Raw genomic sequence first — 26,849 nt, forward strand, 5'->3', positions numbered from 1 at the left:
GGAGAGCATGCATAAGTTGGTCGGAATGAAATTCCGGAGTGCAAGACTTGGAACTTGTCGCGCTTTGGTGTAATGCCAATACTAACCAAGTACGTACTCTGTTTCACCATCGGCTTTCATGATGCATTTTATTTATTTGTCTATAGAACACTACATCGTGATGGTGGCATGTGTTGATGGTCAGGGCCTGTTTTGCAGGCTTGACATCTCGCTGAATGTATTTTATCATTCCAGAGTTTTGGCTAGCATTGACGATAATTCACAGAACAGTAATGGATTAAAGGGAACTAGATCAATTCATGTCATGTGGTATCTTTATTTATTCATTTGTTTTGTTGTCTACCTCTAAAATCGTTATAATCATTAAGGCTGTGGCTCTCTGAACCTAATCGCCATGAGATCTACTCGTCATCGCCGAAGAAGACCTTGATGGGCAACCAGGCGTCGCCGCAGACCTTGAACCTCTCGGGGAAAGCATCGATGGCCTTGACCTCCTCGTCGGTCAACTCCCAGCCATCGAGCTCATAGTTGGCCTCGATTCTGCTGGCGGTGACACTCTTGGGGATGACGGAGGTGCCGCGCTGGAGACCCCACATGAGGAGGACCTGCTGGACGGTCTTGCCCTTGCTCTCGGCGATCTTCTTCAACTCGTCGTTCTTGTAGAGCGGGGAGTCGGTGGAGCCGAGGCAGGAGTAGGCAGTGGCGTGGATGCCCTTCTCCTTGCAGTACTGGAGGAGCTTGGGGGAGGGGTTGTTGGGGTGGAGCTCGATCTGGTTGACGGCGGGAGTGATCTTGAAGCTGGGGTCCGCGAAGAGCTTCTCGAGGTTCTTGATGCCGAAGTTGGAAACGCCAATGTTCTTGACGCGGCCCGAGGCGGGGAGCTTCTGGAGCTCGGCCCAGGTCTTCAAGAAGTCCCAGTCTGGGTAGTGCTTCTTGAGGTCTTCGGGGTCCGTGGAAGAGGGCCAGTGCTGTTGGGTGGGACATTAGCGCATGATTACTTTGAGTGGGTTTTCGAACAGGGCTGAGATGATTGGAAATCGTGGAGTTGCCGTTGCGATTGGAGTAGTTAGGAACATACCATGAGGTAGAGGTCGACATAGTCAACACCCAAGCTCTTCAAGGAGCTCTCAATACCCTCCTCGACGCGCTTGTGCCAGGGGTTGTCGAGCTTGGTGGTGATCCAGATCTCCTCGCGGGGGACGCCAGAATCCCTGATGCCCTGGCCGACCTCATGCTCGTTGCCGTAGGCGAGAGCAGTGTCGATGTGGCGGTAGCCCTTGAGGAGAGCAGCCTTGACGGCCTCGCGGACCTCGTTGGGCTTGGATTGCCAGGTTCCCAGACCGATGGCGGGGATTTTGGCACCCGTGTTGAGGGTGAAGGTCTCTTGTGTCCAGGTCTTGGGGGCCATTTTGCGGAGAGTTGCTCTGAGCATGTACTTATGCTGAGGGGTATCAAAAAGAAAAAAGAGAGGTGAGGAGTTGAAATGACAATTGAGGAAGAAGGAGGAAGGAAGGAGGAGGAGAAACTGGGGGAAGTCGTTACTCCTAAATACCTTTCTCCTACGTATTGTTTCTCATTTTCACCATGACACGACGTCCCCACAGGTTACCCACTACCTAGCATCCACCAACCATGAATGGGATGAATGGCAGCGGAGTGCTGCTCGTATCTTGCACTACTTGCAGGAATAGACTACGAGCAAAACCCCTGGAGAGAGACTAGAGAGCTAGGCATACTAGATGGGGTGTTGTAGCCACCGGATAATCGAAGGAAGTAGAAATACCTAGGTACTCAGGCGTGCTAGGGAAATTGGAGATGGTAAAACAACAAAACAGAAAACTCTTCAGAGCCAATAAGCACTTTGAATGGAACTAGGCAGACGATTGATAGGTAAGGTAGACAAAGGCAGGAAAACGGTTGAATCCCACCAATTGCGGGATGGATTCGCCGTAGACTTTGCAGTGTTGCGTACACTGTTCCCTCGTACCCTCGTATCTCGTGTGGTTGTGAATTGAATGCGACGTCACCCAACTTCTTCCCCATAGAAAAAGCCCCTCCTGGTCCGTGCACTATTCTTCCATTCTGGGAAATCCACCCGATAATTGTCGACTCCTTCCGCGCTAAACCCAGTTAGTGCTCGTATATCCCACCTCCATCCACTGTCCCACCGGCGCCATCAATCCCATCCAATTCACCTCAACCACTCACAATCTCCCAATCCCGCACTTCAACGCCATCGTCCGACCACCCGCTCCAGACTGTTCCAACTTCCCCATACAGCAAAGCCCCAATTGGGGTAACCCGGCCTTCTCACTCCACAGCAACGCGAAAGAGACAAGAAAAAGTACCCTCCGACCTTTTGCCCCTCCGGACCGCCCCTGACGTCCTGTACCAAATGTCCTCCGGCTTCGTGTCTGGTGGCACTGTCGACAATCCCGTCGAACGTGACGACGAATGGCACGCTGCCCAGAAGGAGCTCGCTGAGAAACGGCGCCAGAAGGAACTCCAAGAGAATGCCCACGACGGAAAGAGTCTCTACGAGGTCTTGCAGGCCAATAAAGGTGGATACATTGACAGTCCTCGGACCATCCCCATGGAACGGCGAGGGCTAACATGTTAGGTTGTCGTGGTTAAGCGGCCAAGCAGGATGCCTTTGAAGAGGTAACAATCCACGTTCACTTATTTTCATGGAATTCTACATCCAGACTGTAATTGCAATTCCTGACGCACATACAACAATAGGCAAACCGCCTGAAGAACCAATTTCGTGCTCTCGATGACTCTGAAGCCGAATTCCTCGACGCCGTCCTCGAATCTACGCGCAAGCAGGAGGAGACCATCCGCAAAGATACACTCGAGCAGTTAGATCTGTTTCGTAAGCATCAAGAGGAAGTGGAGCGCAAAGCCCTTCTCGAACAGAACGCTGGTGACCCGGTCACCGCAGAAGGAGCCCCGCAATGGGGTGTTAACAGGAAGAGGAAGAAGGGCAATGAGAAAGATGGTGGGCTCCTGAGGGGTGCTAAATCGAGGAAGGCCAGCTCTGGTGCTGCAGAAATGGAGCCGAAGAAAGCCGTGGCAGACGAGCTGGACAGTGACAAGAAGGCCAATCGCACAAAAGAGAAAACTGTCGCTGGGCGAGGATCAGATTCAGTCGCTGGAAAGGAGGCGGTGAAATCTCCACAAGCATTGAAACCTGCCGGCGCAGCATCTCCACCAGCAAAACCAACAGTTCCTTTGTCACTAGGTTTGGGATATGCGTCGTCTGACGACGACGACTGAACTCAACTAGATCAAGACAAAGATCGCCCTCTCAGCTTCAAGAGCCTGTGCGATAGACATTAGTCGAGTTTTGGATTGGGGGTAGCAGATCAATCTGCTGTACTCCGACTGATGTTATGAAATATTTGCCGCATTCGGTAATCCAAAAATCAATGATCAGCTAAGCCTTTGGTCCATAGCATAGGCGACCGCAGATCTCCATCGAAGTTTTGTATAATTAGTACCAATCTTAATACGGCAATCATAGTTCCATATACGGACATTGCATGGGCCTTTCAACCACATCTGGCATAGCATCCATTGGCATGCAATGGTCGGATTACTTGTACAGCATAATTACCTTATTTCTACTTCAGTGCTGTTCTCGTGGTCTTCTTCCGATCACTCCAGTGCACATGTTTTACACCGACGCTGAATCATAGGTACCTCATCTCTGTTCGTATCTTTCGTTCTCTATGCCTTCACGTTCAGGACGTCAATGGTAGGAGCATTCTTGTTGGCCAGAGCCCGAGTAGAAGCAACAGCATCTTGATCGCTCCTGTTTCCTTCATCCAACCACAACCCTCACTCGCTCCTCTCCACAGCAAACACACTCTCCTCCTTCCCCCCATTCACTGTTATAATAATATCCTTACAGATCTTGAATAATTCCCCCCACCTCCACTCCTTTGATTCCTTTGATTCCTCAACGAATTTTCCCAACGTGTGCCTAAATCCTTCCACGAACATCATCGCATCATCCCCAACCATCGGCATAAGCGTGCTCAAATCCAAATGCTTAAACTCCTTGCTGAACCTCACTGGCAACTCCGCCTCCGGAATCGGGCGATGCCAATCCCTCCTCTCCGTCTCAAAATTCAATCTTATTACTCCAATGCCACCATCTCTCCCAGCAGATTCCTTCCGACATTCGATATTCGGCCGAAGCAAAGTCTCCAGATACCTCACCACCCCACCCACTGGCGCACGTATAGGCAAAGTTCTCTCCGGGTCCAGTCCTCTATACTCTCTGTCTTCCATGGTATGGTAGAGCGTGACATTAACCTCCACATCGTTGAGATGATGGGGCTCGCCTCCACCCTCCGCGTTCCATTTTTTCTTCTTTCCGCCCACCCCGGGCCCGATTCGTACCAATCCTTCCTCTCGGATCGTTGTGTGAAGCGGAATGTAGCGTGGAGTCGGCAGGATCCACCACCTGTCCACCACCGCGAAGTCAATTATCGCGATATTGTGTCGCGACACGACGTCCCTTGTCTCCGCGGCGATTTGCCGGCATGTCAAGAGGAGGGGAAGTAGTGATAGGTTGTGGGTTGGAATGGACTCCACGCGCCATACGACGAAGGGATTGGTGCTTGTACGAGTATTCTCTTGGGCGAAGGATGGAAGGGTTGTGCGGGTTGGTGTGGGGGATGTAGAGGGGACTGGGAGTGGGTAGGGTGGGGAAAGAAGGACATAGGATATGATTTGGAGGCGAAGTTCCGTGGAGAGGGCCATGAGTGAGGCGGGCATGGTTTTCCAGTTTCCACTCTCGAAGTGGGGGTGAGGATTTAGATATTCGAAATTTCAAATGTTGGGTGGGAAGTTGTGTGTTTGGGAGTGTGTCAGTATGTTACACGATTCATCACCACGTTCGATACAATAGGTAGGTATAATACATAGGCGAATTAACTAACCAAAAGGGGACGGGAAGAAAGGACTATGTCCATAGGACCTGTTATTATCTAGATCATCTTGCATAGAACATCACAATAAGATCTGGGAGAATTTGGAGGACCATTCTTTGTCACAGCAATTACTTTTGCTTCAGGACAATAGCAAAAAACACGCCAATTCCAATAACCAATGCGCAGAAAGCCACATGGTAGCAAGAACAAATAACCCACAATTTCCACCTCACGCAGAAAGACCACAGATTGAGAAGTATGTCAGTAGAAAAGAGATATTTTATATCCACATGGAACATCGTTCCCCACATCGTCCGTACATACGCCCTCTTTTATCAACATGACTGAGCATATCTGACGGCCCTGACACCACACCACGCACAATATCATATCCGCACCACCTCTCATGCAATATCCCCCTCCACGGAGACGTTGTTCCCACCTCATCCGTGCCTCCTAGCTACCCCTGATAGGAAAAGAGAATCAGAGTAAACATACAACCAAGCTTCATCACAACCCGAACGCCATAACCCCTCACCTACATAACAAGCCGAATCAAGTATCAAACCGAGAAAAGAAAAAGCATTCACAAGAGGCGAGTAACTACCCAATCAAGACCACCAGCAATCACCGAACTGGTTCATGCAGCCGAGACCGCAGGCCAGAAGTCCACTACCGCATGTCCCGTCCCAGCGACAGCAAGGCTTCGACCCGTTCGCGTAGCCCTTGCACGTCTGGCCTGAGTTCCGGGCGCCGCAGCGGCCGTTCTTGCTGACGTTCGACGTTGGCGACGGGGCGGCCGTGGAGGTCGAAGAAGGTCTGACCGAGGTGGTCAAAGACGGCGGGTTGGTCGTGGAGCTAGGAGCGGAATTTACGCTGGTGAGGGATGAGAAGGTGTTGCCGCCAGTAGAAGGAGAAGAAGGAGAAGGAGATGAGGGAGGGGGTGTAGATGAGGAATCAGAGTCAGGGACAATGGAACTCAGACTACTAACAGGAGAACCGCAGGTTCCAAACGCAGACTGGCATCCCGTGCCGCAGTGGTCGGTCGTGCTGCCGCACCAGCCATACTGGCTGCAGCAGTTGCCGAAGGGTGAGTCCTTGCACGTCATCTGCCCGGTACCGCCGCAGGTCCCGTCGTTGGAGATGACTTTGTTCGTTGGCGTGGAGGTGGGGGGGCGGGTTGCTGTGGTGGTGGTTGGGGTGTTGCTGCTGGAGCCGCAGGTGCCGAAGGAGGGATTGCAACCTGTGCCGCAGTGGTCGACTGTAGATCCACACCAGCCGTACTGACTGCAGCAATTGCCGAAGGAAGAGCCCTTGCAGGTGAAGCCGTTGGTGCCACCGCAGCTTCCGTCGGTTGACACCTTGCCGGTGGGGGATGATGTAGGGACGCGAGTGGTGGTCGTGGTAGGAGTGCTGCCGCCGGATCCTGTGCGGTACCAGTTGGCTTTGGGGTCGCCCATGCACTCTCCCATTGTGACGAGCTTGAAGCCCTTCTGCGTGAACTGCTCGAGCATATAGCCGGTCAGGTTCTGGGCAGTCTGCTGGTGGATGTCGTGGGCGATAGCGAGGAAATCGTCGTTGGTAGGGGTCTTGCCCTGAAGGGCGGTAGAGACACGGTTCTTCGCGTTTTGGATCAATGCAGGAGTGATGTTGTTGTAGTCTGAATTGCGGTCAGCGTAGCTCGAATTATGCGGCATAGTATGCGACTCTTACCATCAGTGTCCAAGTCGAAGTAGGAGACGACATATCCAAGATCCTTCAAGTCTTGCTGGCAACCCGAAGCAGCAGTGCAGGAAGAGTAGGGAGGGCGCATGTAGGTGGGGAACTTTCCGATGATGTTCTTGAAAGCCATCTCGTTCTTCACCATCTGATCGTAGCGCTGCTCCTTGGTGATCGCGCTGAGATCCTGGTGAGACCAGGTGTGACTAGCAATCTGGTGGCCCTCTGCCTCCATGCGGCGAATGACCGCAGGCCAGGCAGTGGAAGCATCGTCAATGGCTCCCTTACCAATGTTGATACCGGTGATGAAAAAGGTAGCTTTGGCGCCGTAGGCTTTGAATTGGTCCAAGACACCATTAGTGTAGATGTATGGGCCGTCATCGTAGGTGATGGCGACGGTACCTGGAACCTCGCAAGCATAGATACCCTCTCCGCCATACTCGATATCACCAAGTTGGGGACGAGCAACGTTCCTCGTGCTTGTGCCAGACGGAGTCTTGTTTGCGTCACAGCCGGGTCCATATGGGAACAGACAGTCGGGAGCCTCGCAGTAATCGTTGCCTTGGCCACACCATCCCTTCGCGATATATGTTAGCCTGGATATATGTATATGTGTAAGACACTGTATAACTTACAGCACCAGAGCAGCAGTACCCGGCAGCACAGCTTGCACCACCGAAGCTAGGCCCGCAGCGACCATTCTGTCCGCCTTGACGGGCGTTAAGGGTAGGACCTTGTTCCGGATCACGCTTTGCCTGTCCGCTGAAGATGTCCCGGTTCTTCAACTTGGCCACCTCATTGGGAGCGACCCCAAAGACTTTGGGCGCTCCAGGTATGCCACCGTGGGCGGCGACCAGAGGAGCTGCCACGAGGGAAGCGACGTAGATGCCGGAGAATCGCATATTGTTTCCTGGTTTTATCCCGGTAGATTAGGTATAATATAGAATGGTATCGAAGCGAACGTATGGGTCGAGAACGACGAATAGCGAGAGTGGAACGTTGGATTGAAATCACAATATCAAATCGCAACTATTAGAATAAAACGAAAGAGGAGCGTCCTGAGCGCACGACGACAGACAAAACGAGTGTGAGGAGAGACTTTCATCGCAGGGGAGCTGGCCCAGGTTTATACCAGCGAACCTGACAGTGCATGCATGGGCAGAATGTCGTAGCGTGCAGATGTCCCGAAATGGCTTCCCACTAGTAAGCCCTTTGCAAAAACAGACTCCGAGGTCTTGGTCATGGTCATGGTAAGGTTCGGAACGCAAAATAGAACATCAGACCGGGTCCCGGCGATGCATCAATTGTGGGCTGCAGCTGTTAAATGCGGAGATACGAGACACAGCATGCGCTGCTGTGATTGAGGCCGTAACACTACGAAGGGAAATTGAACAGTGAAGAATGGGAACTGTTTTCTAGAAGTCAAAGTGAACAGTTTGAGACCTACTTGAGGTTCCCAAAACATATCCAGCATGCCATTTTCTGAAGCGACCCCCGGTTGAACATCGATTGAAACATTGTCCCTGCAGCCCAAAGGGGAAACTGACCGTTCAGGCATCCCAGGATCGGATGTGAGTTTACGCCAAGGGTCAGAGCACTAAATAAAGTGTACGCCAAGCGAGAATGATGCGACACGCATCAATACTGGAGATGAAGAGGGAAGAGGTAGGCGAACGTGACTATCGAGAAGTCAAAGATTCTGTAACGTCGACTGTCTGGTCAATGGCTGTAGTGGCTGCCGCACGACGTTGGGGCGATGGCGAAAATAGGAAATAGGGAATCGAGACTATCCAACCCAAAGTTTAGACTAGAAAATCGGACTAAAACGTTGATTTACCTTTAGTGCCGGCAGGGGCGCTCTCCCATCCAGATCAAGCTGGATTGTAGAGGCCATGGGAAGTGACTTGACCTTCTACGGGTTATATGCGGAGTCGCCAGGGGTCGAGCATCCATGTCTGATACAAAACAATAAATCGACGAAGACGCTATGATTGTTCTACGCTGCGGATTGGGCGATCTTTGTTTTGGAGAGCCAGGATGTATATGTTTCTTACTGTGTGGTCGAAAGGTTGTCCTGTATACATAGAGTGTCGTTGTTTGTAGTATGAGTCGCTATTGTGCTTCTTTCACGCCAGCCCCTATTCGATGTGGAGGCATTCACCCTTGGTGCTTAGCGCGCCGACTCCGCTCCGAAGCATGTATACTCCGTACTCATGTTTATTTACAATGGCTTGCGCAGAGGAAGCAAACATCGTACTGAGTAATTGAGCGGCGTGCTCCATCGGAATATGCGTTCAGCTTGCAGCTCTTTTACACTTCCAAGACTCAAATCCGATAGAATGAGCTGTCAGGTCGTGCGCCATACAGGAAGCGTCATATCGCACAAGTCGTTCGATTCGATGCTGCCTCGTGTTCTCCACGCGACGTGTGACAATGCACAAGGCAGCACCACACAACGCAGGGCTATCCATCGAGTACCCGGCTACCGAAGCGAAGAAAAGGCACTTGAGCGTCTTGACGGTAGGTGATGGCACCAGTGAACATTTCTCAACAACCTGCCTGGGGCTTCTTGTACTACCTTTGTGACACACTGGCGCTACCACGAGCCGGTCGGCTGGCTATATTAAAACGTCATGCAAGATTTGTCGTGTTAATAGTTCCACAAAATCAAATTTCCATCCAGCTACGACATTTGACGACTATGTAGCTACACCGGTAGTAACAAATGGCAATGCTAGAGTGTAATCGGGTGGCGGTTCCTAATACTGCTTGGGAAAGCATATGCTGAGAACTACATTACCTGGCAATAATGAAGCAAATACGTATAGTGGAAATTACGGGTATCTCTATTCTTACTCTTCTCTCGTCCAAATCTATTGTCTACGCAATGGAGAAGAAGCCTCGTCAACTGTATAAACCATACAGACTAACGGATTTAGGCCTCGTCGCTTGATTCATTAAACAGTGGATTCTCGCGGGAGGCGGGTCACTCCCTCCACTAGCTCTCCGCTACATAAAACTCATTTCTTCATTATCTTCAGTAGTGGTGCGATCCGTGCACGTTTACTCAGTCCGACTCGATACGGCACCTTGCTGTTATTCATCGGTGACTGTGCAGCCTTCGTCAGCTGCTTCTCCGGTGTTGGTGTATGCTCCTCGTGATCAGGCTTGGGATCAGGCTTGGGATCAGGCTTGGGTTCGGGCTTCGATATGGCAGCTGGCTTCTCAGCATCGACTTCTGTTCGCCTATCCAAGCTGCTCGCTTTGTCGGTTTCTACCCCGATATTGATTGGCGGCGTGGGCATTTCAGAAGCTTGCTCGCTACTCTGGGCTACTTCCGTTACAATGTGTTGCTTGCTCTCTTCATTGTTGGCAGCCGCAGGCGGAGGTTGATTTGCTTTTTTGGGACGACCTCGACCTTTCTTTTTATTTCCAGGTGCTGGCGCCGATACTGATGCGGCATCGTCTCCTTGCAGGCCAAGTTCTCCATTATGATTCGCATGGCGTGCTTGCTTGGGGCTAGGAATGATTACTTTCGGACTGCTGTTCATGCGTGGGCTCTTCTTCTGCTCTGATATGAGGGTGGCTGCCGTCCCACCTATACCATTTTGGTCGTTCGCTTGCAAATTCTTCGAGGACAAGTCCTTACGGTTCTCATCGGATTGGGTCGTGTGGTTGCTGCTATTAACTCTCGATTTTACGTTGGCCTTCTCTGCCTTTCTCTTGGTGTTCAATGCATCTGTAGGTGCAAGCTCATCATGGTCATGGACAGATGCATTAGCAATCAACCAATCTATAGTTGATGTAACATCACCACCATTCTTGGCTAGAGCTCTTTTTGTCGTAGATGGCGTGAAGCCCATATCGCAGATCTTCTCAACCTTTCGAGGTGTGGACAGAATAGCTGGCTCATCGATTCCACCCGTCGTTTTACTTCTCCTTGCAGCCCTCTTCCCTGCCTTTTCTGGCCTGATGGAGTAATCTATGGTCTCGTCCAAGGTCTGCATCGAGGAGCGTGATCGTGAAGGACGGGGTTTGTACTGCTCTTTCGGTAACCCCACAGGCTCAAAGTCATCGTCAGAATGCACAGCGGCGGCCTTCTTGTCCTTCAACTTTGTTGTTGATTTGTTATCTCGACCTGTATCGCTACTCTTTTCGAATTCATGTGAAAGATCCTCGCCATCACGCCCGTTGCTGGCCATTGTTGTATGGTTTGGAGACGGCGGCGTGAAACTTGGAACGTTACTCCCGTTTGCACCACCGCCGCCCATTTTGGTGTCGACTTCGAACATCATATTTGGTAGGCTCTCCTTGACAGTAGTCTCGTCCTTGAGCAGAGACAGGTGAGCAGGCGGAGTAGCAGATGGTGTATGGGATATCCCAGTTGATTCTTTTGCTGATGAACCCGGAGCACGAGCGTCCTCAATGGACCGATTAGTCTGGATATTTTGGTTATCGGACCTTTGCGTATCTGCTTGGTCTTGGCTTTGCTCCAAAGGACTTTGGATAAGCTCTGACCAAGGGACAGAACCTTGGGGTTGATAAGGCGACGTTTCACGCGTTAGTCCCAGGAAGCCTGGATCCATGACTTCTGCGAATAGTCGTTCCTGGGTGGCTGTGGCATTTGGGATAGTACTTGATTGATCTGGGAAAAGGATCATTGGTTCATGCTGGGCATAGTCCTGAAGTGTTGTCTCCCCAAGTCCCCAAACGTTATTTTCCATGTCAAGACCACCAGGTGCAACTGCATTCGGTTGCATTACGGTGCCATCCAGCCATGTCCGAGACCTTCCATAAGTTTTACTAGGCCTCACTGATTCCAGGGTCTTTACAGGCGACGATATGGTTGTGAGATCGAAGCTTGTTTTCCTCCTTTTGCTGCGATGATTCGGCGAGAGCGACATTGCTCCACTGGACTGATTTTGCGACAGGCATGGTGCGGAAGGTGCGGATTGGGATTGCAGATGCGTGCGGTGAGCAGTCGCTAGAGCTCTCTTTAGAGATTCTGGGTCTCTAGTTAATTATTGATATCCAGGCGCTGAGATGACACCGATGGCATACCTGTAGAGCCTGTACCATTATCGACAACTGAGGCAGTGCCTGTCTCAATGGATTGATGGTTGGGGGAATTCCCAACTGCAATTGCTGCGCCATCATTTCCCTCAAGATTTCCTTCATCTAATTCGTCGTCTGAATCTTGGATGACGCGTGTCATGGTGGATTCATCTCAAGGTTGGAAGCGTGCGAGTGTCTAAGCGATAGACGGGTAGTGAATCCTAGTGGGGGTCGCGGTAGCGCGTATGGTCCGCGTTGTTTCCGCGCAGTCAGCTGATATGACTTGGCACTCAAGTATCGAATCGGATGCTTCGTGTGGGTCAATACGAGGGAAATGCAATAAACCGCTGAGTTGTTATATCCCTTATTATAATTATTGCCCACAATCCAATTCCTTACAAGTATCTTTCGACAATGAGTTTACGTCAAAAAGATGTCGTTCAACCGCTTCCACAACTTTCACATGCCCTGGGCATCATAGGCTCGAAATGAAGCCTTTACCCCGAAGAGGCACACACATGGTCACCAAGGTAATAAAACACACAAGCGCTTGCAGATAGGGTATCCCAAATTTCAATATCTCCATCGATATGTATAACAGAATCCATCAGAGTAGTCAGCTTCTAACATGTTCCTCTTTGCGGCTTTCCTTTTGAGCCTTTCTCTTGAGCTTCTTTTTGAGCTTTCTCTTGAGCTTCTTTTTGAGCTTTCTATTCAGCTGCTTTTTTGGTTTTCTCATCAATCCTGTTCGTGACTTCGACAAACGCCTCCCATTGTCTATATGCCTCACCGCTAGAGATTGCCCATCGCGCACGCCGGACTCCTTCCTTCCAGCGTCCTCCGCCAGGACCTACTTCCTTTATAACAGCTCCATCGTCACCATGTCCCATATCACTAGTGTCAGCATCGCAAATCCCTGACGTAACCAGCAAAGCGGCAGTGTTGATCAACACAAAATGAAGGATCGGGTCGTCAGGGCTCAACTTTCCACGAACCAGGTTCATAAGAATTTCCGCATTCTGCTCGGGAGATTGTCCAGGTGAAACTTCGCTCAGTTGATGACGGGGCAAGCCAAAATCTTCAGGAGTCAACGTGAAGTAGTTGATGTCCACCTCGCCTGTGGAAGAATTCTCAAGCAGGCGCCAACAATGCGTAGGGCCAGCACAGCTCAATTCGTCGAGTTCTTCGTCACCGCATACGACCATGCCCTTTCTGACGCCGGATTGACGGAAGGATTCTGCAAAATCGGGACCAATTGCTTGCCGTGCAACACCGACCACTCTCCCTTCGACACAATCATGGAGAGGGTTCGCAAGGGGTCCGAGCAGATTGAAGATGGTGCGCCAGCCGAGCTGCTTGCGAATGCTCGCGGCGTGGCGGCCTCCTGGATGAAAAACCGGTGCAAAGAAGAATGCATAGTTGGTAGACTCGTAGACTTCGATTAAGCTGGTGGGTGTTACAGCTTCGATTTTGGGTGCTATTGGCGGCGCACACGCCAAGACATCTGCAGAGCCGGATTTTGATGTGGATGCCCGATTGCCATGCTTTCCGATCAGCAAAAGCGAAGAAGCAAGAATACTCGACGTTGTTGATATGTTGAAGGTGTTGTGAGAATCCCCACCCGTACCAACAATGTCACACTAACAAAGGATCAGTAAATCGAAGATGTTCACAGCATGATACGAGTAGTTTTGCAGGACAGCTTCATTTGCATCCAGACGATTAAAACATAGTGCTGAGATGGTACTTACGATTCCTCCCTTGTACCCGCCTTCCTTTCGTCCTCGTCCATTGATGACTCCGGACAAGGCATCGTAGTCGATTCTCCTTGCAAATTTTCGCATGACTCGCGCACAACTGGATAGCACATCTGCTTGTCGATCGCGCTCCGTAAAATGGAGGCAAGTCAGCAGTGCTCCTGTTTGAACCTCTGATAGTTTATTATCAAAGATCAGACCAAGGGCCGCCGCGATTTCTTCAGCATCGGGTGTTGGACCGTTGTTTTCGTTCCAAAGCCGCTTCAAGAGAGGCGTAATGGAGACCTTGGAGTCCTCCTTGGAATTTTTAGAAGGCGGAGTTGAAGCCATTTTTCGAAGCCTGGTGTTGTGCGTATTCAATGGACTCTTAAGTTAGGTATTTCTATTGAAACATACAGGTTGTTGAGAAACGTAGCGTTTTCCGAATCCTGTAAGTAAAGAAAGGCGAAGAGGGGTGGATAATCGGGATAAACTTTATACGGGTATTTATGATTTTGCCAATACCCAATGGACTATTGTAACGCAGTTGACTCACCTCCGGCCTGTCAATTCCCATTCTGCTAATTGAAGCTGCATTTCACTCCGCTACACCGAGATCGGCAGGAGCTTGGACCATCGGAACAACCCTTTTCCGTCAGCCGCGATGTCCAATTTTCAACTACGCCAGAGAGTCGCATCTCAAGAACATGCCAAGTCAGAGAATTTCCCTCTGACGGGTCTTGAAGGGAAATCAACACGCGCACATTTGACGTCAAATGGGTAAGAAGCGAACCCATGCCGAAACCAAAGATGGCTTTACGAAGTCATCGCCGGAGAAGGGCGGGTTGAGTCGGAGGAAAGAGAAGTTTGATAAGAGGAAAGATGGAGATGAGAAGGGCAAGGTGGCTACGCTGGTATGATCGCGCAACCCTCTGAGTATGAATGATGTCGCTAACATTGGTAGATCTTCACTCCGCAGCCAGAATGGCACGCCGTCAAGCTACCGGAGCTGCCTTCAAAAGACAACCCTGCGATTCCGTCTCGAACAGTCATCGACGCCATACACGAATACGCAGATTCTCTTCTCCAAGCTGAGGCGACCACCTATACTGAATCGCATAAGTCTAAGGACTCGTCGCATAAGTTCATGTCAACTATCATGGCATCGGGAACCATGGAGGATAAAGTCTCGGCTCTCACACTCCTTGTTCAAGAGTCGCCGTTGCATACAATGAAGGCTTTCCAGCAGTTACTTGGTCTTTCTCAGAAGAAGAGTAGGAACGCTGCTTTGATGGCGCTGTCTGCCTTGAAAGATCTCATGGGTCAGGGTGTGGTACTTCCACCGGATCGAAAGCTCAAGGCCTTTGCACGACAGCCTGCCCTTTTGAGTGCTTTGCAGGGGAAAGCTGCGAATTGGAAAGCCGGCGACAACCTCCCGGGTGACATCCAGGACATTCACTTGATCGCCTGGGCTTATGAGGACTGGCTGAAGAAGCAATACTTCGAAATGCTTCGCATCATCGAATTCTGGTGCAACGACGAAGTACAATACTCTCGAAGCCGCGCCTTGACCATGATATGGGAACTCCTGAAGGAAAAGCCTGAACAAGAAGAAAATTTGCTCCGGTTGCTCATCACCAAGCTGGGCGATAAGGAGAAAAAGGTTGCTTCGAAGGCGTCGCATCTTCTTTTGAAGCTCCAGGAGAGTCATCCACTCATGAAAGGTGTCATCATTGATTCAATTGAATCGGACCTTTTGTTCAAGCCTCACCAAAGCTCGCATGCCAAGTATTACGGAATAATCACACTCAACCTGACGGTGTTGAGTATGAAAGAGCAGGAAATTGCGGACAAGCTCCTTAAGATATACTTCAGTTTGTTTGTGAGTCTTTTGAAGAAGGAGAAAGAAAGAGAGCATCAGGAGAAGAAGCTCAACAAAGACGGCCTTGTACAGGGAGGCGGGGGGAAACCCGGTAAGATGGCCAAAAAGAAGGCTCTTAAACTTGCCACCCAAGCCTACAAGGTCGAGGATGAGATGCGAGAGAAGTTGATTGCTGGCGTCTTGACTGGGGTCAACCGAGCGTTTCCGTTCGCCAAAACCGATGATGCAAATTTCGAGGTCCAGCTGAATACCATCTTCGAAGTCACTCACTCGTCAAACTTCAACACCAGTATTCAAGCAATGATGCTCATCCAGCAAATATCTGTCACGAAGCACTATTCCACAGATCGTTTCTACCGCACACTTTACGAATCGCTTTTGGATCCGCGCCTCATTACAACATCAAAACAGATTCTGTACCTCAATCTCCTTTACCGTTCACTCAAGGCAGACGTGAGCATCAAGCGCGTTCAAGCGTTTGTCAAGCGCCTGCTGCAGATTATCCATTTGCACGAACCGCCATTCATCTGCGGTGTGTTGTATCTCATAAACGAGCTGATTACTACGTTCCCTACCTTGAAGTTCATGCTTTCAACTCCGGAGGATAATGCATCCGATGCTGGCGAAGAGCACGATGAGGAGGGAACAGAAGAGTCATCCAAGACTAAGGATACCGAGAAGGGAAAACACACCGGCTATGATCCTCGCAAGCGAGACCCCGAGCATTCCCATGCCGATCTATCGTGTCTTTGGGAGTTGCTTCCATTGCAGGCGCATTATCATCCTTCGGTCAACGTTCTTGCATCCAAATTGCTCAACCAAGAACCTATCAAAGAAAAGCCCGATCCAACGATATATACTCTCATGAACTTCCTCGACAAATTCTCCTTCCGCAATGCCAAGGTGAAGGCTAGGGATCACGGCACATCGATCATGCAGCCCATGTCGGGCACTTCGAAGGCCGCTGATTACCTGATCACTACACGCAACGGCGACAGACTCCATGACTCGGTCAATTCAGAAGCTTTCTGGAAGAAGAAGGCGGACGATGTGCGTGTCGATGAAGCCTTCTTCCATGCCTACTTCGAGAAGGCTGGCAAGGCGAAGCAGCTCACAAAGAAGGATAAGAAGAAGAAGAAGGACGAGGACGATGAGAGCGAGAGTGGGGAGGACGAAATTTGGAAGGCACTTGTCAATAGCCGGCCTGACGTTGAGGGTGACGATGACGATGACGATGCAGGTTTCAGTGACTTCGACATGAGCGACGACGACGAGGCCGATGGAGGCATGGATGCTGGTGTAGAGCTTAATCTAGGAAGCGATGACGATGACGCTGGTACGGAGCCACAGAAGGATGATGCTGATATGGACGATGAAGCGTTCGACTTGGACGATGACGAAGCATTCGTTGGCAGCGATGATGAGCTCCCGGCCGATTTCGACTTGAATGACGACACGGACATTGAGGACCATCCACCACCAAAGTCCAGGAAACAAGAAGACAAAGATGGAGATGACAAGCGGGGCAAGAAAAAGAGGAAGCTCAAGCATCTCCCCACTTTCGCCTCCGCAGAAGACTATGCCAAACTGCTTGGAGATGATGATAGCGAGTAAATGTATCACAGGCGTTACGAGCATTGGGTGTAGCACTTTGATATGCATCCCAACAGGTATAATTATTTTCCGCTTTCACTGTAGATATCCCCCACTTTTGTACTCGGATCTGCCTTCTCAAGAATCATGCCGAGTGGTATGTATTGAAAATTCAGACCAGTGCGTCAAAATGTCATTAGATTCAACGAAGTAGTCCCGAAGCATTCGTGAGTTCATATCCGTTGCACATTACCATTTTGAGTCGGGCACGCGCTTGCCAGAACCGCAGTCTTTCTTAATCAGGTTCCAACCATCTTCCCTTCAACTTCACGTCATCCCAAAACGGCAGTTTTCATCCACCTTCCATTCAACTCCACTTCATTTGAGATCGATAGCTTTCATCTACCTTCAATTCCACTTCACTTCACTCCGGACCGACAGCCAAAACACTTCAACTCAAGATCCCTGACTGATGGCCGACAACTATTTCCCAGCAGAGGTGGAACTCGGAATCCTTGACTACGTAATGGCACGCTTGAACATTTATTACAGCCACTAAGTTCTTACCTAGATCGGTCTCAAACGCGACCTGATGGCGCTTTGCTTGACATCGAGACATTGGCACAACGTTGCAGTTCACCATCTTTACCGCCAAATCACTCTTGACACTCAAAATGATGATGAAATCCTTAATTTCACAAGGTGTTTAGGTGATGGAGCCTTCGCCCATTTGCGCTATTTGCGTTCCCTGACAATCTTGAGAGAAGAGGAACCAACAGAGGAGTCATCTCCTACACAAGCGTGGCACTGGCTTCGGAGAGTCGAACACAATCTGAAAATAATCCTAGGTCTACTACCGAGGAATACTTTGCATGGTTTCCAGTAAGAAGAGCTACAAAACCACTCAGATTCGCATCATAACCAGTCCTACATCCATAACCCATCTCACACTCAGTATAGCTGTCTTTCTTGGGGCATTTCACCTCACATGATATTGAATCATCTTATCTCGTCCTATGTCATGTTATCTCAGCACAGCACACATCACATACCATAAGCTCACCACATGAACGTCGAACGAACTCTTGATTTTTACACTACATATGATATCATCTCCCCTCTTTTCCCGTTCCCGTTTCCCTCCCATATCATTCCATGAGCCGAAGTTTCTATCCCCCAAAAAGGAGCCCCGAGCAAGACTCATAAAAAACCGCGCACGCTATGCTAAAGAGAGGACGCCTCACCCGGGGTGCGTGTGTGTGCGTTTTGTGTATTCAAAAAAAGGACGATAGATGATGATGTAGGAACTAGTTGGGGAGGTGGGGGGTGTATGGAGATGGTCACATAGCGCCGTTGAACACGTCTCTAAGGATGGGTCGACTGTCCAGCACGCCTCTCTTGCCTGCTCGGCACACTTTGGCTGGGACTTTTGTCCGAGAGGGACCGGAAGGTTTGATGGTGGTGCCATTTGCACTGATGTTGGGTTTGCTTCCTGTCGTAACGTCTCCCAGTGCAGGTCTTTTGTTGCTGCTGCTATTGGTGGGGGTGTCGTATTTGTCCTTCTGTTTCGTTGGACTCGGGGTGGGCGATGTACGTGTACGTTTTCGTTGCGGTGTTGCGGCAGCAGTGGCGTAAGATGACTTGCTGGTGAAGATGCCGCCAGCAGTCTGCGTGATGCCCTCATCGAAGACATGTCCGTCCACCATGTCCTGGGTGAGATCCAGCGTCCAGTTCTTGTCGCGGCAGAGGCTGATCAAGTCCTTGAGCAGCTCGTTGCTCGAAAGCGTCTTCTCGCTGCCGAGGATGACGAGCTTTGACCGTGCCCGCGTGAGCGCGACGTTGACTCTCCTGCTATCCTTTAGCAGGTCGCCCACCACGCCGTTCTCGTTGGATCGCACGCAGGATACGATGACGACTTCTTTGTCGCGTCCTTGGAACTTGTCCGCGGTGTGGAGTTCGACCCCCGCGGCGCCGGAGCCGACTGCCGGTGCTGCGAGTTCGCTGCTTTGTGTGTATGTGTGCGCGGCGGAGAGGGACTGGCGGAGAAGCGCGAGTTGGGAGCGATAGAAGGCTATGACGCCAATCTCGGTTGCTGAGATGCCCATGGATAGGAGAGCGACGGTGAGATGGGTTACGAGGCGGGCTTCGAGGGTATTGTTGATGCGACTTCCCGATTGTGATTCAAGGAAACCAGAGATTGGATCGGTATTTATGAAAACGACTGGTTGGCCAGGGTTAAGTGCATGACGGAGCCAGCACGTTGGGGATTCTGGACCAGCACAAGTAGGTTCTGTTGGGGGTTTGCGGGATGGGAGAAGTTTGTTATGATGGGCGGCAAGTCCAGTAGGGTTAGGAAGTTCGAGCTGACGTGAAGCGACGGCTGGTGTACCACACTTGAGAAGACCGTTGTAGATGAAGGTATTGGAGAGAAGCATGATATCAGCACACATGCGATACTGATGCTCAAGATTGACAACAGCTTCCGGCCAAGCTTCACATAGCTTTTTGAACAGCGATATGTCGAGACCACCTTCGCTTGCCTCCTTGTTCTGGACTAGAGGGGGCAGTTGGTGATGGTCTCCCACGAGAATGAATGTCCTTGCCATACGGATTGGACCTAGGCATACTGGCAAAGTGATCTGCGAGGCTTCATCTACAATGCAGTAGTCGAAAACACGGCGGTTGAACAGCGGATGGCCGATGGTCAGACAAGTAGTTGCGACAACCGGGGGCTCCATCCAGGACTTTTCGAGTTCTTCTAGGCTCTCCTTGGGCTCGGCAGCCAATGTAGCGAATTGGCGTACCTCGGGGTGCACTTTTGCAGCCGATCCTAAACGGAGGATACCAATCTCGTCGTCGCGGATCTTTAGTAGAATGTTGTCTACCGCTGTATGGGTGTAAGATGTCAAAAGAACACTCTTTCCTTTGGCCACTAGTGATCGTATGATGTGTGCAATAGTGGTAGTCTTGCCTGTGCCAGGCATTCCCAACACAAGCGCGTACTCTTTGGCAGACATGACCTTCGAAATCGCGGCTTTTTGATCATCGTTCACCGTGGATCCTGACGGGAGAGATGGAAGTGATACTGTTGATGCTGGACGGAACTCAGGGGCTCGGCCGTCAATAATCAAGGAGCGGAGATCGCGCGCTCGGAAGACGCCGTTGTCCATGATCTGAATCAAGTTGTTACGAGCAGCAGCCATACCATTGCTGAACTCATCCTTATCCAATCGATACAGTATGGGCTCATCGTCGTCTACCAGAGCCGCATTAGGTTCGCCTTCCTTAGAGACCTCCATGATTCCCGCGAAAGTTTGGTTCGTCTGGGAATTGAAGCCAGGTAACTTCGTTCGAGCGTTGTGGAGGCGCCTGTCGACTGCAACTGTGATGCGTCGCTTCGACACATTGGTGACATAGCCATTGGCGAGCGCGAAGTGGCCCTTTTCGTCCGATACGACAACAGGCTCTCCGATAATGAGCTGTGACTCTGTAAAAGAGAACCCAGGTTTCGGCATCTGCTTGACGAAGGTGTACCGGTATCGATTGATCTTCTGTCCGTTTTTCTCTTCATGCCCAGAGCCGGGTTCGAGGATGACATTTGAGAAACAACGACCGAGCTTTTCTCTTTCTTCGCTGAGCATGGTCCATAGCTCTCTCCTGAACTTCATCATATCGGATTCTTCTTTGGTGAGGAGTGTGTCCCACTTTTGCATGAACTCTGCATCTGATGGCTTAAGAGGCGCAACCAGCTCGTCGTATCTATCTTTTGCCTTCTTGTTGAGAAGTTCACCATCTCCGTCTTCAACTAATTTATTGTACAAGAAACATGATTCTTGCGCGTAGCATTTGCCACATTTGAAATCCTCCTTAAGCATAGGAGGTAGTTCTATGCGATCGCGAACGTAACATGCTAGCTCGTTACGTTTTATAATCATATGTATGATTTCGTTTCGCATGGTGGCAATGCGACTGATGTCAGACGTCTCGAGGTAATACAATATGCCATACGCGACTTCCACATCTGATTTGGTCAGTTATTGTTCTCTGCGTTACGTGCGAAAACGAATACATACCATAGCGATTGGATAGCAGCAGGTTATACAAAGCTGTTTGTGCAACATGATTGGGATTCGAAGAGTTCTTGCCGGTTTTCACTTCGAAGGGCACCATAAGTGTGCGCTCGCCCTCTTCGTCCTGCATGGTGACTTGCACTGTCGCATCTATGTTACCTTTCAGACCATACATCGGCGACCAGACATGCTCTTCAACGTCGAGCAACTTGTTAATGGACATGACGGCTTGTCGACCATTTCGCTGGCGCACGACAGCATCGGGCTTCATGGCGGTTAGCTTGATTTTCGTTGTATGGGACACATCTTTTACTTACTCTAGGTTGCACACGAATGAAGACTTCAGCCCAAGCCTGTAGCTCTGGCAATTTACTACTCATGTGCTCTTTGATATGCTCGCAGGTCAGATTGGTCTCCAGGATGGTCTCGAACTTAGAAGGGAGTAGTCCGTCGATGGTTTCGAGGAGAAACGGGGTGTCCCAACGGTTCACCTTCAACGCTTCTTGGAAGAGTTCGTGAAGCAGAGTTCCATAAAGCATTGGCTCGTTTGCTCTGCTTGTCGCCTTGATGCGATCCTGGAGTACGGCGCGTCGCAGGCAAGTGAAGGAGTCAGCAACCACCGTGGCAGATATGAGATGATCCGGATGAAGAATGAGCATGTTCTGATGGTCATCAATGAGACATTGACCTGTCGAAGAGAAAGTGCCTATAATGTGGACATACGATCCCTTTGTGCAGGGCGTTTGATACCACGATTGGCGGAGGTTGATCAATTTAAAGAGCTTAGTCTTCTCTTCTTCGACAAGAACAAGCTGGTCCCGTAAGTGTTTAACATGACAACGGCATGCGGACTGTGCTTACCTTTTCGGGCATCTGATAGCCATGCTCGTTTATGTATGAGCCTTCATCGACACGGGTAATTTTGTAGCGCTGAATGGCTCTGGCGTCATGCTGGCTCTTTTGGCTTCAGTATTCATGAAAACGGTAATATTCGAGGATTACATACATTATTTGCGGCTGACTGGGTTGCGATCTGTACCGCCTCTTCAAAATCGTCCGCATCAATGTCATCGTCGCCAAAGTCCTCATCGTCGCCACCGTCAAGTACAATGACCTCGGCTGGGCCAGTATTCTCCTGCCCACGCGATGCTACTTCATTTGCATGCTCAGCGTCTTGCGTAGCTAATACAGGTCTAGCATCATACAAGGAAGCCACCTGTTCGAAATCCGCAGCGCAAAGATCATCGTCATCAAGTCCGAACTCATCATCACTGATTTCCGATGCTGGTGCAGGGAGGTTTGGTTGAGGGATTCTGGGTGGTAGTTGTCCTTGTTGGCGTGATGGAGAAGGAAGGTCATGGTGCGCGCTTTCTTCTACCCTCTGTGATATATCCAAAGCTTCAACCATTTCGGCGTCAAAATCGTCATCACCAAAATCGTCTGACGAAGCAGAGAAGGACTGCTCAGGATTTGCGATGACTTCCTCCTGTTTTGGTGGCTCCTCGTGTACTCTTAGCGTCTCCGAGGCTACGCAATCGTCTTGGGCGTGGCATTGAAGTGGAGAAGACGGATGGGCGCGGCGATCGATATTATCTGGTAAAGGTGAAGAGCTCGAAGGAATGTCAGATGTTGCGATCCTTGGCGATGGCCTTGCGACAGATTGAGACATTTCCTCCAGCATGCCGGCCAGTCTTGACTTTTTTGGTGGTGGTTTGAAAACCCCATCTGAACTTGGAGCACTGAAGACATCTTCGCCATCATCCTTCTTTGCGCGGAATGCCCCTGGAGGTTGTCTTCGTTTCGTGGCGGATGTTGGAAATTCTGCACCGCAACTGGTCCATCTTCGAAGCCCACTGACACTGCCGGCATCCGCGGATGACCGTGGCGAAGGATCATTCAGTAGGTGAGCAAACGCCACTCCCTTCTTCGTTGAGGGGGTTCCCTTGGTACTTGTGTAGCGATTCCACAGCTCCGCTGCGGGGTCCGCCTGCGGTGTGTCCAAGTCTGTAGTTATGGCCGGGAATTGAACCTCATCCTGCGAGCCACCGACGGGTGACGAGCTTCTAGCGCGCTTCCGTTTCCTTCGCGGTTGGGGGGTGTTGACAGGCTGCGACCCCCGCCAGCACAGTTGTTCGTCCGGAGATTGGACCGGTTGTGGGAGGCGTCTGTTTGTATCGTCTGCATTGCCTATCAGGTCTGCTAAAGGTAATCGAGTGGCTGGCGTTGAAGGGAAGGGACAAGTGTTGGATTTTTCGAGTCTCGGGGTTATCGAGGTTTTGCTCTCTGCAATCTGGACCATCCGGGCAGTCTTGGGTGTTTCTTTTGCTTTCGAAGGCATCGACATGTTCTCTTTGTCCTGGCTCGCGACAAGCGCTATGTTCATATGCGTGGTGGTGGTGTTTTGCGGCTGGTGGTCGGATTGTCCAGTCCGCTCCTCCGCTTTCCGCCTCGCCCTTTCCGCTTCCCTTTTCCTGAGTTCCTGCGAAGACGGCGCGCCGTGACTAAATGCAAAGCCTTTGATTTTCCTGCGCGTTTGCGATGAGGGCATTATGGGTGGACCAGACACGACCTGTCGCGGGGGAGGGGCGGGGTCGTAGCTGTTGTTGTTGTTCAAGGGAGGGCCGGCGGCATTGCGTGAACGATTCCATTGACCTCGGAAGGGCTAGAAGGGGGAACACATTAGTAGGATAGTTAAAGAATAGGTCGCTAGTATTGAAAAGTGATATGATGTATGTATGTGTGTAGACAAATAGACATATAGCGGAATGCACACCTTTTTATTCGGATCTTGATCAAAAAAGGACTTTTGGCGCGTTGAATTTGGCATAAGGATGCATTGTTGTTCGTATGTCTATATCTATATATCGAGTCGTGTCGCGTCGAAAGTGGGAGTGGAGGTTTGAATGGTAGGCTTGTGGTGAGTGCTGAATGTAGAGTGAGGAGTGTTGGTGATGATAATGGCCAACAGTAACCAACAGTTGCTACACCAGGAAGACGCGTCGTCGACGTGATCCAATCGATTAACTGAAGCGCGCGGTTACATTGAAATCACGTGTTGTCAGTCACGTGTCTTGTCGCTTGTTCCTGCCTCCCTTGCTCCGACGTCGGCCTTGGACCAATCCCGTCCCGTTGCCGAAAATGTCAACTTTTATACATCGGAATTACCTACCACGACTTGAGATAAGCAGAAATCCTTTTCTTCTTTCTTTTCCCTTTTCTTTTAGACGATCAACCGACTCCGTGAAAAATTCATAATGCACAGTACATAGCACCAAGCCCATATGAAATCAAGACTTTCGTGGCTTTTGTGACTTTCTGCCCGAATTGGTTCGAATTTCCTCGGCTGATCGCGAATAGTCGGGATCTGGATTCCTTGCAGGTTGGAAAGAGGTACTGTGTGTAGGGTCCGACTTCCATTCTGCCGGACTCTAGATGCACAATTACATACTGTGTACATAGATACTTGTTGTGTAGACACCAAAGATGAACCGGAAGAAGAGAGAATAAAATAATAAAAAAAGTAAATAATTATTGAAGAACAGCCCAGGGTCAGGTCAAGCTTAGACCCCCACCCACCACCGATCGGATCAGCCAACCAATAACACGGACCGTGTGACTGAGGAGACTGAGGAGACTGAGGAGACGAAGGAGGGTTTCCCCAGGTCTTCGGCGGTCGTGTACGGCGTTTGGTACGTGGACTGGACTGGGTGCGGTGCGGGTGCCGTAACTCTGTGGTGGGTGTTGGGTGGTGCCAGCCGAACACAAGCTCCCTCCCACTTTCTTCCCTCATCCACACTTACTTACTTACTTCTTCTCTCTCTCTTCCTCCTTCCACTCTCCACACCCTCCACTCCTCTCCTTCTCTTCTCTTCAAGCTCCATCCGTCACAATGGCTACCGACCAGAAGCCCCTCCCCTTCGTTTACCAGTTCGCGGCCGGTACGTGACTCAATTGCACTGCTCTGACTTGCTCCGAAGCTTTTGTGCGCGTGCTCGTGTGCTGACAAAAAGATCTCTAGGTGCCGTGGCTGGTGTCTCGGAAGTAAGTTGCGCCAGATTTAGAAGGGCAATTATGAAAAGATTCCCAAAATGCTAACATACTGTTTGCGCAAAGATTCTGATCATGTAAGAGCGCCAATTCCGAAATCGATGCCAACCATTTCACCTTGCGCTAACAATTGTTTCCTCACATAGGTACCCGCTGGACGTCGTCAAGACCCGAGTGTAAGCGCTGAAGAGCCCTCGAGAAAAACAAAAACAATTGGGTCACAGTTCTTAACTATATTCCAACAGACAACTCCAGACTGGAAAGGGCGCCGCTGGTGAGGAAGCCTACAATGGCATGGTGGATTGCTTCAGGAAGATCATCAAGAACGAGGGGTACGTTCCTCGTGCGCGCGATTCATGTCACCAAGCGACATGAACGACAGCAAGACGGAGAGCAGACGGAGCTGACACAACCCGCTTCTCCAGATTCTCAAGGTTGTACCGTGGTATCTCTGCGCCCATTCTCATGGAAGCCCCCAAGAGGTCAGTAAACGCTCCATGGACCATCCTCAATTCCGATCCTGGGAGCTAAAACATACGACAACGACAACAGAGCTACCAAGTTCGCCGCCAACGACTCCTGGGGCGCCTTCTACCGCAAGCAATTCAACCAGCCCACGATGAACCAATCGCTCTCGGTCCTCACTGGTGCCACGGCCGGAGCCACCGAGTCCTTCGTTGTCGTCCCCTTCGAGCTCATCAAGATTCGCCTACAGGACAAGGCACAAGCGCACCGATACACCGGAATGGTGGACTGCTTCCTCAAGATCGTTAAGAACGAGGGTCCCCTCACCCTGTACCAGGGTCTCGAGTCGACCATGTGGCGTCACATCCTCTGGAACGCCGGTTACTTTGGCTGCATCTTCCAGGTCCGCAGCCTGCTTCCCAAGGCGTCCGACAAGAAGGGCCAAATCACAAACGACCTCATCAGCGGTGCCATCGGTGGAACCGTGGGAACCATCCTCAACACCCCCATGGACGTCGTCAAGTCCCGCATCCAGAACACTCCCAAGGTCGCTGGCGTCACCCCCAAGTACAACTGGGCCTGGCCCGGTCTCGGCACGGTCATGAAGGAGGAGGGTTTCGCCGCTCTCTACAAGGGTTTCCTCCCCAAGGTCCTCAGGCTCGGTCCCGGAGGTGGTATCCTCCTCGTCGTCTTCACCGGCGTCATGGACTTCTTCCGCAAGATTCGCGAGAACTAGATCGATCAAATGCAAAAAGAAAATTAAGATACCTTCTCAGAACTTTACAACCAGCAATCGAGAGCACCACGTGAGGAAATGTAATGAGGGACCCGTTATACACACACCATGCTTGCTGGAGGACTCGCGTCATGAAAGCAATTGAGCGCAACACACGATCGGCCCCAATTCTCCAAAAATATCCCAACCGATGAAGCAGTCAGTGCAGTCCAAGCCAATCAAAGAATCTCCCTGGACGACAATGTAGACATAGGGAATGTGGTTGCAATACACCGATGCGAAGGACTGACTTATCATGGGTTGTCGTAGTAGACCGTGTTTCACTGTACATACAAATAACATTCTGTTTCTTCTTCCTCCGTTCTTTGGTCCACAATCACCACCAGACATCACACGGGCTATCACACACGCAGCACAATCAGAACCTCAAGATTCCTCTTTCTTCAGACATTAACTACTACTATAACACCGACCACTAACTACACAGGTGTACTTCCAACCCCACTCCCACCTTGCACTTCGAAAGCTGGGTAAACATCGTGGATACGACACCACCACCGCTACTACTACTATGTCGCCAAAAAGAGAAAAAGAAGAACAATG

At 50.6% G+C, this 26,849-nt stretch overlaps 9 protein-coding genes across 9 annotated transcripts; 3 read left to right on the forward strand and 6 right to left on the reverse strand.

Annotated features, from left to right (window-relative positions):
- Positions 1-401: 401 nt before the first annotated feature.
- BU24DRAFT_431045 (Aldo/keto reductase) lies at positions 402-1,408 on the reverse strand (the record flags this gene model as incomplete). The annotated part of the gene is made up of 2 exons (XM_033529846.1): positions 402-968; positions 1,079-1,408. The coding sequence occupies 2 exons, from the start codon at positions 1,406-1,408 to the stop codon at positions 402-404; spliced, it is 897 nt and encodes a 298-aa protein (XP_033387406.1).
- Positions 1,409-2,395: 987 nt separating this feature from the next.
- BU24DRAFT_458779 (uncharacterized protein) lies at positions 2,396-3,279 on the forward strand (the record flags this gene model as incomplete). The annotated part of the gene is made up of 3 exons (XM_033531670.1): positions 2,396-2,561; positions 2,636-2,661; positions 2,743-3,279. 3 exons carry the CDS (start codon positions 2,396-2,398, stop codon positions 3,277-3,279), a joined length of 729 nt encoding a protein of 242 aa, XP_033387407.1.
- A 337-nt stretch (positions 3,280-3,616) lies between these two features.
- BU24DRAFT_418669 (uncharacterized protein) lies at positions 3,617-4,876 on the reverse strand. Its single transcript, XM_033527027.1, has one exon. It carries the CDS (start codon positions 4,786-4,788, stop codon positions 3,844-3,846), a length of 945 nt encoding a protein of 314 aa, XP_033387408.1. The 5' UTR covers positions 4,789-4,876; the 3' UTR covers positions 3,617-3,843.
- A 678-nt stretch (positions 4,877-5,554) lies between these two features.
- Positions 5,555-7,564, reverse strand: BU24DRAFT_405784 (carbohydrate esterase family 4 protein; the record flags this gene model as incomplete). The annotated part of the gene is made up of 3 exons (XM_033525726.1): positions 5,555-6,603; positions 6,657-7,239; positions 7,298-7,564. 3 exons carry the CDS (start codon positions 7,562-7,564, stop codon positions 5,555-5,557), a joined length of 1,899 nt encoding a protein of 632 aa, XP_033387409.1.
- A 1,815-nt stretch (positions 7,565-9,379) lies between these two features.
- Positions 9,380-11,918, reverse strand: BU24DRAFT_489107 (uncharacterized protein). Its single transcript, XM_033533605.1, has 2 exons — positions 11,724-11,918; positions 9,380-11,667 (listed from the first exon to the last, which is right to left on the reverse strand). Exons 1-2 carry the CDS (start codon positions 11,875-11,877, stop codon positions 9,683-9,685), a joined length of 2,139 nt encoding a protein of 712 aa, XP_033387410.1. The 5' UTR covers positions 11,878-11,918; the 3' UTR covers positions 9,380-9,682.
- Positions 11,919-12,263: 345 nt separating this feature from the next.
- BU24DRAFT_418673 (anthranilate phosphoribosyltransferas-like protein) lies at positions 12,264-14,022 on the reverse strand (the record flags this gene model as incomplete). The annotated part of the gene is made up of 2 exons (XM_033527028.1): positions 13,469-14,022; positions 12,264-13,357 (listed from the first exon to the last, which is right to left on the reverse strand). Coding segments are annotated over exons 1-2 (1,262 nt in total), but the record flags the coding sequence as incomplete, so codon positions are not given.
- A 140-nt stretch (positions 14,023-14,162) lies between these two features.
- BU24DRAFT_385884 (CBF-domain-containing protein) lies at positions 14,163-17,160 on the forward strand. Its single transcript, XM_033524893.1, has 2 exons — positions 14,163-14,367; positions 14,418-17,160. The coding sequence occupies exons 1-2, from the start codon at positions 14,230-14,232 to the stop codon at positions 16,947-16,949; spliced, it is 2,670 nt and encodes an 889-aa protein (XP_033387412.1). The 5' UTR covers positions 14,163-14,229; the 3' UTR covers positions 16,950-17,160.
- Positions 17,161-21,741: 4,581 nt separating this feature from the next.
- BU24DRAFT_111950 (uncharacterized protein) lies at positions 21,742-23,753 on the reverse strand. Its single transcript, XM_033520805.1, has 2 exons — positions 22,005-23,753; positions 21,742-21,955 (listed from the first exon to the last, which is right to left on the reverse strand). Exons 1-2 carry the CDS (start codon positions 23,544-23,546, stop codon positions 21,827-21,829), a joined length of 1,671 nt encoding a protein of 556 aa, XP_033387413.1. The 5' UTR covers positions 23,547-23,753; the 3' UTR covers positions 21,742-21,826.
- Positions 23,754-24,859: 1,106 nt separating this feature from the next.
- Positions 24,860-26,631, forward strand: BU24DRAFT_418678 (mitochondrial carrier). Its single transcript, XM_033527029.1, has 7 exons — positions 24,860-24,936; positions 25,017-25,039; positions 25,112-25,122; positions 25,192-25,221; positions 25,291-25,377; positions 25,471-25,527; positions 25,598-26,631. The coding sequence occupies exons 1-7, from the start codon at positions 24,888-24,890 to the stop codon at positions 26,244-26,246; spliced, it is 906 nt and encodes a 301-aa protein (XP_033387414.1). The 5' UTR covers positions 24,860-24,887; the 3' UTR covers positions 26,247-26,631.
- The last annotated feature ends 218 nt before the right edge of the window (positions 26,632-26,849 follow it).

The sequence above is a fragment of the Aaosphaeria arxii genome (assembly GCF_010015735.1).
Source record: "Aaosphaeria arxii CBS 175.79 unplaced genomic scaffold BU24scaffold_2, whole genome shotgun sequence".
NCBI classification, from domain to species: Eukaryota; Fungi; Ascomycota; class Dothideomycetes; order Pleosporales; genus Aaosphaeria; species Aaosphaeria arxii.